This window comes from Choloepus didactylus, chromosome 12 (assembly GCF_015220235.1).
Source record: "Choloepus didactylus isolate mChoDid1 chromosome 12, mChoDid1.pri, whole genome shotgun sequence".
Taxonomy (NCBI): Eukaryota; Metazoa; Chordata; class Mammalia; order Pilosa; family Megalonychidae; genus Choloepus; species Choloepus didactylus.
In genome coordinates, this window is record NC_051318.1 from 101,165,038 (window position 1) to 101,177,328 (window position 12,291).

The 12,291-nt window shown below is 42.6% G+C and overlaps 1 protein-coding gene across 1 annotated transcript in view; it reads left to right on the forward strand.

The window, feature by feature from the left end:
• The window catches only part of FAM124A (family with sequence similarity 124 member A), a 66,322-nt gene that overhangs the window by 25,492 nt on the left and 28,539 nt on the right, over positions 1-12,291 (forward strand). The window contains exon 3 of the mRNA XM_037800584.1: positions 3,462-4,195. Coding sequence (XP_037656512.1) covers positions 3,462-4,195 — 734 coding nt within the window. The remainder of the gene's footprint in view (positions 1-3,461; positions 4,196-12,291) is intronic.

Sequence of the window (12,291 nt, forward strand, 5' to 3'; positions counted from 1 at the left end):
CAATCAGAAGGTTCCACCCTAATCAACACTAATACGTCTACCCCCACAAGACTGCATCAAAGAACATTGCATTTTGGGGGACATAGTACATCCAAACCAGCACACCCTGCCCATTCAAGGTGGGTCTTAATTAGTTTACTGATGTCTTCTATGAGAGGATAAAAGGCAGAGACATTTTGAAGACAGCTCAGAGAGAAGCTCAGTGAAAAAAACACCCAGAGCCGACACAGACCCAGACATTTGGAGATGCTAAGCTAAGAGATGAAGCCCAGAGGTTGCCCCGGAGAAGCTAAATGAGAACCCACAGATGCTTAAGGAGAAAGCCACTGGAATCAGAAGCTGAAAGCAATACAATCTGGGAGCAAAGGACCAGCAGACACCAGCCTCGTGCCTTCCCAGCTGACAGAGGTATTCCAGACACCATTGGCCTTTCCTCAGAGAAGGTATCTACCTCTTGATGCCTTAATTTGGATATTTTCATGGCCTTAGAACTGTAAATTTGTGAGCTAATAAGCACCCATTTCTGGTATATTGCAATTCTGGCAGCTTAGTAAACTGGAACAAGGGCCAAAGTGGAACTCCTTATCTTTCCCCACAAACCTGCCCTTCTGCTGCTACTTCCTGGCTTAGTTCAATATCAACATCAGACCAGTTGCTCAAGCTCAAAGCTTCGAGAAACACTCCTCTTCTACCTTTCCTTCTTCCCACTCCCCACCCAGGTGGTCCCCAAGGCCTGTCTTTTGTGCCCCCTGGATAGCCTATGAATCTGTGCCTCTTCTCTATGCCCGCTGACTCTGTCCGCATCTGTAAGTGTTGCTGTGTAACAACCATCCCCACCCTCAGTAGCTTAAAACGGCAGTCAGCTCTTATATCCTACGTGTCTTGGGTCAGCTAATCTAGACCAGGCTCAGTGGAGGTGGCTCTTGCTATGTTGATTGGGCTCCCTCAAGTGTGTTTTGGTGTCTGAGAGTCAGCTGATCTAGGCTGGGCTCAGCTGGGGTGGCTCTGCTCCTCTTTCTGGGGCCAGTGGGCTAGCCTGAGCATGCTCTTCCACATGGACGTGTCAGACGCACAAGAAGGCAAGCAGAAACACAGGTCACTGCTGTCTCTTTCTTGTTGACCAAAGCAAGGTGCATAGTCTAATCCAAGGTCAAGGGGTGAGTAAATACATTCCATGCACTTATTGGGAGGAATTGTTAAAAGTCCCATGGAAGAGGGCATGGATGCAAGATGAGATGAAGAACTAGCCAATAATAAATCCCATTAGCTCTTCTCCGAACTCGTCACTAGTCTTCTAATTCCTTTCTGTGCCTGTAGGATAACCTTCCCCCACCTTGATCCTGTCATCCCTTTAGTAAAACTTTCTCTTGTCCCGTTACCTACCAAACTGAGCTGAACCCCCTACAACTTAGCTCCAGTCCATTTTTCCAGCCGCATCTGTTGCCATGTTTCAGAAATTACTCACCACCCCCTTCCAAATGTGCTTGTTTTTCGCTGAGTTCTGTGCCTTCGTAAACAGCTTTCCCTCTTCCCACAGCAATTTCCCCCACTTTTTGGGTTATTATGAGTGAGCTGTTGGTTATCCTTCAAGATCCAGTTCACATGCTGCCTCCTCTAAGAAGTCTTCTCAGAAGAGTTGCTCCTTGCTTTGTTGGGTGGTAGTAAATTGGAATTGCATTGTGCTCGTATTTAATGTCTACAGATTCAGGAATCTGCTCAGCCAGGGAGAGAGAAGGAGTCAGGACCATTTAAATAACTCCCCCCCCCCCCACTGTTCTGGATGGTCGGGAAAGAACCAGACTCAATTCTGCTGTTACCATCATCATCATCCTTCAGTTCAAAGTCCTCTCGGGCCCCTTAAAGCTTCAGATAAAGTCTTGGCGTGCCAAGTGGGGATCTGTTGTTTAAAGATACACACCTGTTCTTTCATAACATGGCCCTGCAACAAGGCAGTTATTTCAGCTGGTATTCAACCAAAGAAGAGGCTATCTGGCTGTGTTATGTTGTTGCCAGGCAGTACTTTATTGGATATTCAAGAGACTTTCGATGGTTATGTTTTGACTTTGGAATATAAGCCCCACAGAAGAGGCAACTCCACTGTATTTCATATGGGCATATATTAGATTGAATTTTAATTTTTTATATCTGTGTTCCCCAACTAAATCATGCAGTTTTCACCTGTGGCTTATGGCTCTTAGACTGTTCCCTGGGGTGGGGCAGGTTGTGTACTGCACAACTCTAAAGGGCACTATTCATGCCAGAGTTTATGTGAACGGACTGCCGTAGTTCAGGGGGTGCCGGGTTCTTTGGATGCCCAGTGTCTGGTAAATGTTGATTGCTGCAGAAATGTATGAATGAATGAATGAATGAATGATGAATGAAAGAGAGAGAGATAAGGCAACAACAAACTGAATTAAATTCAGGCAGGTTTTGATCCAATGAAATTAAAATCATGCTATTTGCAGGTGCACAGAAGCCCATTTGGAATGCCTTATTTACCTACATGAAAAAAAATTCCTCTCCTCCCCTGAACTGATGAAGGCTGTGATTCCTATAAGCACATCACACTTCCCATACAAAACTGGCTGCACATTGTCCTACTCCTAACACCCTGTGGACCTCGTAGGGCATGGGTACTTTAAAGGCAGAGCCCCCGAATCACAATCAACCCGAAGATCTCTTGATGTCCCTGAGATTCATCATAAAAGTTATATAAATGCACACAGATCCATCTTTTAGAAGAGCAGGCCCTTTATGAGGTATAGTTTTCTGATTGGAAATATGCCAGTGTGGTCAGGTTAAACACTCAAGTTGAGACTTGGCATCCCACGCCCCGGGTGTTCTGCTGTGCCCAGGAGAGGTGAGCTCTGGCAGCAGGGACACTAGGCTTGTTCTACCCTGTCTGTTCAGCAGGATGACGATTGCCACCAGGCCCCCAACATGGGAGCACTGTTGGCAGGAGGCCCCACAGCCAGGGCTTGAGCTGTCAGCTGGAGTGAGCTCCCTGCTGACAAGCACATGTCCATCTTTGATCCTCCCCATAAGCCAGCACCAGCCAGTGCCTGGCATTTAGGAAGGATCCATACGTGTTTGTTTAAATGAATGAGCAAAATAAACCCATGAGGCAAACTAACCAGAGAAGTTCAGGGGTCTAGGAAGCATTCTTGGGGGTCAGGCAATGCCACTACTTAAGGAAATATTCAATGGTGCATCCTTGGGGCTACAGCAGCTGCCACTTACAAATCGGAAGCACTGTCCAGCTTAGGAACCAATTGTAGCAATAGCTCTTTAGTCTTTGGATGCTAGAGAGCAGCTGGAGTTGTTTTGACACGCAAACGTGAGATCAGCAAATCAGACCCCAAATGGAACCAATGGTGGAGCCAGTTCGGTTTGCATTTAGCCTGCCCTCCTGCAGAGGCTGGGCATATCTCCACTGGACCCCCTTTCTTGTGTGCTCCCAGGCGAGCTCTCGTTGGAAGAGGCGCAGGACCCCTTCCTGGTCAGCATCCACGTCATCGCAGACCCCGGAGAGGCCCAGCACCTGCAGGCGGCCATCGACCAAGTCTTGGCCTGGATCCACCCGGACCTGCAGCTGTTCCGCGTGTCCGAGCGGGGGGTGCCGCGGAGGCGCAAGAGGCTCCCCAAGGCCGCGCAGCCGGCCCTGGCGGTGGTGCTCTTCCTGCAGGAGGAGTACGGGGAGGAGCGGATCCTGCAGCTGCACAGCAGGCTGCAGCGGCCGCCCTGGCGCCACCACCACACGGAGCGCGTGCAGGGCCGCCGCCTCCCCTACCTGCCCTGCAGCCAGGACTTCTTCGCGCTGGCCCCGGGGACGCCGCTGTGGGCCGTGCGGCCCGTGCACTGCGGCAAGGAGATCGTGCGCTTCACCGTCTACTGTCGCCACGAGAACTACGCCGACCTCCTCAGCTTCTATGAGCTGGTTCTCCAGCGGAGCCCCAGCCGGAAGAAAGCGGACTTCTGCGTTTTCCCCATTTTCTCCAGCCTGGACGTGGACATCCAGTTCTCCCTGAAAAGACTGCCCGGCGGCCAGGCCCCCGTCCCCACCGACGCCGCCGTGCTGGAGTTCCGCGTCAGGGACATCGGCGAGCTGGTGCCGCTCCTGCCCAACCCCTGCAGCCCCATCAGCGAGGGCCGGTGGCAGACGGAGGACCACGATGGGAACAACATCCTTCTGCAGGTACCTCTGGGGACATCTGTCTGTCTGTCTGTCTCTCTCGGGGAGCAGGGTCGGTGGGCTCTGTCAGAAACCCTGTTGCAGAGCGATGGGGTTAGAAAAAGGAGAGACCAGTGACCTGCTGGTTTGCATGCTCTCTCCAGACAAAAGAGGAGGCCAGAAGGGCTCTTTGGATGGGCTCATTTCACCAAGCATCTCAGGTGAGCAGCTGCTGGTTCCCCCAGGTGCCTCTGTCTCACCTGTGGTGTGGGCTTCGGCCAAGGGCACCCCGGCTCCTGGAGTCCAGCTGGGTTTGTAATCTGGGGAACTTGCTTATGAAAGATTCCTGGCTCTACTCCCTCGTGCCTAGTGAGTTTTTAGTAAAATATTCCTCACTCCTGTGAAGGAACCGCAGAAAAATTCATTTCTTTGAAAATTGTGAAATGTATCGACATTCAGTGGAGAAGGCAATGGCTCTCTTTTCCTTCTGGTGCACCCCTGCCCCTACCTGCGTTTCAGCAGCTGCCGGGCATTAGGCTGTTAAAACTCTGTGCTCACTTTATAAAGGACTTGCTCATAAACGTTTTGAGGTTTGAGTGCTGCCTGTGGAGCTTCTGGTTTTGTTGAGCTTGGGAAATGGTAAGTGGAAATATTTTAATTAAATGGATGCAGTCAACCATCCTTTTCCTTCCAGCGTTATTGTCTTAGCTCAGTGACCTGACCTCTTTTCCCTTTCAGCCTTCCAACGGTTGTCCCAAACTTTTTAGAGATGATCAGTTATTGGGAAAGCCATATGGATCACACTCCCCTTTGTCTGGTGTATGGATGGATGAGTAGAAAAATGAGGGCAAAAAAAAAAAAAAGGCACCCAGTGTTCTTTTTTACTTTAATTGTTCTTTTTCACTTTAATTTTTATTCTTATTATTTTTGTGTGTCTGGTAATGAAAATGTTCAAAAATTAATTTTGGTGATGAATGTGCAACTATGTAATGGTACTGTGAACAATTGAATGTACTCTTTGTATGACTGCATGGTATGTGAATAAATCTCAATAAAATTGAATTAAAAATAAATAAATAAAATTTTTTAAAAAAGATAATCACTTATACTCCAGAATTCAAAACTCAACTTACAGTCTTAAGAACATCCTACACGTGACCCTACCTGAAAAGTGCTTTCCAATCCCAGGCTTTCTTGAATTAGCTGGTAAATCTGTACCAGATGGAAAAGACTCTTTTATTAGTAGTATTTTTTTCTGAAGAGCAGTCACCTCTGACATCTCAGTTTTCGCATTTGGCCACCAGAAAAGAGAAAGTTGATAGCGAACGGAGAGACATTGTTTTTAGAGGTGTTGATTGTGGTTTCTTGAATCATGGGTAAAGTTTCATGGTTTTTATTGGTTTTGGCATTTAATACCAAGACCATAATCCTTGACCCATGAAACAAAGGAGAATTTGGCAGATGCTGGATAACCGGTTAAAACATACAGCTAGATCCACCTCACTCAAAGTCAAAAAAGGTCACCTTGAGATATTTACTCTTTATAGGAACTCGATAATTTCCTGTGGACTAGGCAGATACAGAACTAAGGAATCTTGCTTCTTATTTTCAGTCAACTGAACACTAGCATTTGTTCTGTAATCCTATTTGAAATGTGAGAAAAATGTTCTGTTTCAAGACTGTCACATCTTCATGCAAAATATAATAAAGTCCCACCAAGTAAAAGTTAATGAAATGCGAAGGATTTTGCTTATACCAAAAAACCAAAAGTAACATGATTGTTTCTGAAAAGGGTTCTTCCCCTTTTTTTGCAGTAATTAGAGTACTTTTTTCTCTCCGTCCCTATAATAACGTAAGTGAAAGAACAAAGTGTGAAAGCCTGGCCTCTGCTGAAAGGAACCATTGAGAGACTATTTCCAAGAAGAATCCATGCACGTAAATGGTTATAAAATCTGTACAGGTGTAGGCTTTTGATGTTAGCGCACCAAAGCGTGAAAAGGGTAGGAAAAAGATGAGTATCTTGGGACTCGGAAATGCAGGCCTTTGTTCAAAGTAGCAATATGGGAGGAGTTAAATTAATGTGAGTGGAAATGACAAATGGCCCCTCTTGATTCTTGACGATGAACACTTGAACACTTACTGTTGTGGCATCACTGCAGAGAACAATCTTCTACTCTGCCGTGGACACCTGCCCATCTCTTTTTTTTTAAATACGCTTTTACTGAGATATATTCACATATCATACAGTCATCCACAGTGTGCAATCAATTGTTCACAGTACCATCATATAGTTGAGCATTCATCACCACAATCAAGTTTTGAATATTTTCCTTACACCAAAAAGAATAAAAATAATAAAAATAAAAGTAAAAAAGAACACCCAAATTATCCCCCCCATCCCACCCTATTTTTCATTTACTTTTTGTCCTCATTTTTCTACTCGTCTGTCCATACACTGGATAAAGGGAGTAGGAGCCACAAGGTTCTAACAATCACATGGTCACATAGTGTAAGCTACATGGTTATACGATTGTCTTCAAGAATCAGGGCCACTGAGTTGCAGTTCGACAGTGTCAGGTATTTCCTTCTAGCTATTCCAAAACACTAAAAACTAAAAAGTGATATCTATGTAGCACATTAGAATACCCTCCAGAGTGACCTCTCAACTCCATTTGAAATCTCTCAGCCACTGAAACTCTATTTTGTTTCATTTCTCTTTTTCAAATCCCACGACGCCAGAGCCAGTCTCATCCCCGGGAGTCATGACCTACATTGCCAGGGAGATTTACACCCCTGGGAGTCAGGTCCCACGTAGGAGGGAAACCTGCCCATCTTTTTTTTTTTTTTTCCTTTTTTTTTTTGTAAATCTTCATTTTATTGAGATATCTTCACATACCACGTAGTCAAACAAAACAAATCGTACATTCGATTGTTCACGGTACCATTACATAGTTGTACATTCCTCACCTAAATCAATCCCTGACACCTTCATTAGCACACACACAAAAATAACAAGAATAATAATTAAAGTGAAAAAGAGCAATTGAAGTAAAAAAGAACACTGGGTACCTTTGTCTGTTTGTTTGTTTGTTTCCTTCCTCTATTTTTCTACTCATCCATCCATAAACTAGACAAAGTGGAGTGTGGTCCTTATGGCTTTCCCAATCCCATTGTCACCCCTCATAAACTGCATTTTTATACAATTGTCTTCGAGATTCATGGGTTCTGGGTTGTACTTTGATAGTTTCAGGTATCCACCACCAGCTACCCCAATTCTTTAGAACCTAAAAAGGGTTGTCTAAAGTGTGCATAAGAGTGCCCACCAGAGTGACCTCTCGGCTCCTTTTGGAATCTCTCTGCCACTGAAGCTTATTTCATTTCCTTTCACATCCCCCTTTTGGTCAAGAAGATGTTCTCCGTCCCACGATGCCGGGTCTACATTCCTCCCTGGGAGTCGTATTCCACGTTGCCAGGGAGATTCACTCCCCTGGGTGTCTGATCCCACGTAGGGGGGAGGGCAGTGATTTCACCTTTCAAGTTGGCTTAGCTAGAGAGACAGGGCCACATCTGAGCAACAAAGAGGCATTTGGGAGGAGGCTCTTAGGCACAACCATAGGGAGGCCTAGCCTCTCCTTTGCAGCAACCGTCTTCCCAAGGGTAAAACCTGTGGTAGAGGGCTCAACCCATCAAACCACCAGTCCCCTATGTCTGTGGTCATGTTAGCAACCATGGAGGTGGGGTAGGCGAATACCCCTGCATTCTCCACAGGCTCCTCAAGGGGGCACTACATCTTTTTTTTTTCCTTGTTTTTCTTTTTTTTCTTTTTTTTTTTTTTTAACTTTCCCTTCTTTTTTAAATCAACTGTATGAAAAAAAAAAGTTAAAAAGAAAACAAACATGCAATAAAAGAACATTTCAAAGAGACCATAACAAGGGAGTAAGAAAAAGACAACTAACCTAAGATAACTGCTTTACTTCCAACATGTTCCTACTTTACCCCAAGAAAGTTACATAATATAGCAACATTTCTGTGAACTTGTTCCTACTATACCCATCAGAAATTAACAGACCATAGTCATTCCTGGGCATCCCCAGAACGTTAAATAGCTTATCTGTTCTTCTTGGATTATTGTTCCCCCTTCCTTAATTGCTCTCTATTGCTAGTTTCCCTACATTCTACATTATAACCATTTGTTTTACATTTTTCAAAGCTCACATTAGTGGTAGCATATAATATTTCTCTTTTAGTGCCTGGCTTATTTCGCTCAGCATTATGTCTTCAAGGTTCATCCATGTTGTCATATGTTTCACGAGATCGTTCCTTCTTACTGCTGTGTAGTATTCCATCGTGTGTATATACCACATTTTATTTATCCACTCATCTGTTGAAGGACATTTGGGTTGTTTCCATCTCTTGGCAATTGTGAAAATGCTGCTATGAACATTGGCGTGCAGATATCTGTTCGTGTCACTGCTTTCCGATCTTCCGGGTATATACCGAGAAGTGCAATCGCTGGATCGAACAGTAACTCTATATCTAGTTTTCTAAGGAACTGCCAGACTGACTTCCAGAGTGGCTGAACCATTATACAGTCCCACAAACAATGAATAAGAGTTCCAATTTCTCCACATCCCCTCCAGCATTTGTAGTTTCCTGTTTGTTTAATGGCAGCCATTCTAATCGGTGTTAGATGGCATCTCACTGTGGTCTTAATTTGCATCTCTCTAATAGCTAGTGAAGCTGAACATTTTTTCATGTGTTTCTTGACCACTTGTATTTCCTCTTCAGAGAACTGTCTTTTCATATCTTTTGCCCATTTGATAATTGGGCTGTCTGTACTATCGTCATTGAGTTGTAGGATTTCTTTATATATGCAAGATATCAGTCTTTTGTCAGATACATGGTTTCCAAAAATTTTTTCCCATTGAGTTGGCTGCCTCTTTACCTTTTTGAGAAATTCCTTTCAGGTGCAGAAACTTCTAAGCTTGAGGAGTTCCCATTTATCTATTTTTTCTTTTGTTGCTTGTACTTTGGGTGTAAAGTCTAGAAAGTGGCCGCCTAATACAAGGTCTTGAAGATGTTTTCCTACATTATCTTCTAGGAGTTTTATGGTACTTTCGTTTATATTGAGATCTTCTGTCCATTTTGAGTTAACTTTTGTGTAGGGTGTGAGGTAGGGGTCCTCTTTCATTCTTTTGGATATGGATATCCAACTCTCCCAGCCCCATTTGTTCAAAAGACCATTATGACCCAGTTAAGTGACTTTGGGGGCCTTATCAAAGATCAGTCGGCCATAGATCTGGGGGTCTATCTCCGAATTCTCAATTCGATTCCATTGATCTATATGTCTATCTTTGTGCCAGTACCATGCTGTTTTGACAACTGTGGCTTTATAATAAGCTTCAAAGTCAGGGAGTGTAAGTCCTCCCACTTTGTTTTTCTTTTTTAGAGTGTCTTTACCAATTTGAGGCATCTTCCCTTTCCAATAAATTAGATAACTAGCTTTTCCAAGTCTGCAAAGTAGGTTGTTGGAATTTTGATTGGGATTGCATTGAATCTGTAGATGAGTTTGGGTAGAATTGACATCTTAATGACATTTAGCCTTCCTATCCATGAACATGGAATATTTTTCCATCTTTTAAGGTCCCCTTCTATTTCTTTTAGTAGAGTTATGTAGTTTTCTTTGTATAGGTCTTTTACATCTTTGGTTAAGTTTATTCCTAGGTACTTGATTTTTTTAGTTGCTATTGAAAATGGTATCTTTTTCTTGAGTGTCTCTTCAGTTTGTTCATTTCTAGCATATAGAAACATTACTGACTTATGTGCATTAATCTTGTATCCCGCTACTTTGCTAAATTTGTTTATTAGCTCTAGTAGCTGTATCGTCGATTTCTCAGGGTTTTCCAGATATAAGATCATATCATCTGCAAACAATGACAGTTTTACTTCTTCTTTTCCAATTTGGATGCCTTTTATTTCTTTGTCTTGCCGGATTGCCCTGGCTAGCACTTCCAGCACAATGTTGAATAACAGTGGTGACAGCGGGCATCCTTGTCTTGTTCCTGATATTAGAGGGAAGGCTTTCAGTCTCTCAGCATTGAGTACTATGCTGGCTGTGGGTTTTTCATATATGCTCTTTATCATATTGAGGAAGTTTCCTTCAATTCCTACCTTTTGAAGTATTTTTACCAAAAACGGATGTTGGATTTTGTCTAATGCTTTTTCAGCATCTATTGAGATGATCATTTGATTTTTCCCTTTCGAATTGTTAATGTGTTGTAATACATTGATTGATTTTCTTGTGTTGAACCATCCTTGCATGCCTGGAATGAACCCCACTTGGTCATGGTGTATGATTTTTTGAATGTGTCTTTGGATTCGATTTGCAAGTATTTTGTTGAGGATTTTTGCATCTATATTCATTAGGGAGATTGGCCGGTAGTTTTCCTTTTTTGTAGCATCTTTGCCTGGTTTCGATATTAGATTGATGTTAGCTTCATAAAATGAGTTAGGGAGTTTGAGTAAGATTGGTGTCAGTTCTTTCTGGAAAGTTTGGTAGAATTCCCCTGTGATGCCATCTGGCCCTGGGCATTTATTTGTGGGAAGATTTCTGATGACTGATTGGATCTCTTTGCTTGTGATGGGTTGGTTGAAGTCTTCTATTTCTTCTCTGGTCAGTCTAGGTTGTTCATATGTTTCCAGGAAATTGTCCATTTCTTCTACATTATCCAGTTTGTTGCCATACAGTTGTTCATAATATCCTCTTATAATTTTTTTAATTTCTTCAGGATCTGCAGTTATGTCACCTTTTTCATTCATTATTTTGTTTATATGGGTCTTATCTCTTTTTGATTTTGTCAGTCTAGCTAGGGGCTTGTCAATCTTGTTGATCTTCTCAAAGAACCAACTTTTGGTGATATTTATCCTCTCTGTTGTTTTTTTGTTCTCTATGTCATTTATTTCTGCTTTAATCCTTGTTATTTCTTTTCTTCTACTTGGTTTAGGATTGGTTTGCTGTTCCTTTTCTAGCTTCTTCAGTTGATCCATTAGTTTTTTGATTTTGGCTCTTTCTTCCTTTTTAATATATGCGTTTAGTGCTATAAATTTCCCCCTCGGTACTGCTTTTGCTGCATCCCATAGGTTTTGGTATGTTGTGTACTCATTTTCATTCGTCTCTATATATTTAGCAATTTCTCTTGCTATTTCTTCTTTAACCCACTGATTGTTTAGGAGTGTGCTGTTTAACCTCCAGGTATTTGTGAATTTTCTAAGTCTCTGATTGTTATTGACTTCTAATTGTATTCCTTTCTGGTCAGAGAATGTGCTTTGAATAATTTCAATCTTTTTAAATTTATTGAGGCTTGTTTTATGTCCCAGCATATGATCTATTCTGGAGAAAGTTCCGTGAGCACTAGAAAAGTATGTGTATCCTGGTGATTTGGGATGTAATGTTCTGTATATGTCTGTTAAATCTAATTCATTTATCAGATTGTTTAGGTTTTCAGTTTCCTTATTGGTATTCTGTCTGGTTGATCTATCTGTAGGAGAGAGTGATGTGTTGAAGTCTCCCACATTTATTGTGGAAACATCAATTGCTTCCTTTAGTTTTGCCAGTGTTTCTCTCATGTATTTTGTGGCACCTTGATTGGGTGCATAGACATTTACGATTGTTATTTCTTCTTGTTGAATTGCCCCTTTTATTAGTATGTAGTGGCCTTCTTTGTCTCTCCAAACATCCCTGCATTTAAAGTCTGTTTTATCTGAGATTAATATTGCTACACCTGCTTTCTTTTGGCTGTAGCTTGCATGAAATATTTTTTTCCATCCTTTCACTTTCAATTTCTTTGTGTCCCTGTGTCTAAGATGAGTCTCTTGTATGCAACATATTGATTGTTCATTTTTTTTATCCATTCTGCCAATCTATATCTTTTAATTGGGGAGTTTAATCCATTTACATTCAACGTTATAACCGTGAAGGCATTTCTTGAATCAGCCATCTTATCCTTTGGTTTATGTTTGTCATATATATTTTTCCCCTCTCTCTATTAATATCCTTTAATGTACCCATACCGAATCTCTTTAGGACTGAACCTTTCTCCAAGTCTCTCTCTCCTTTCTTT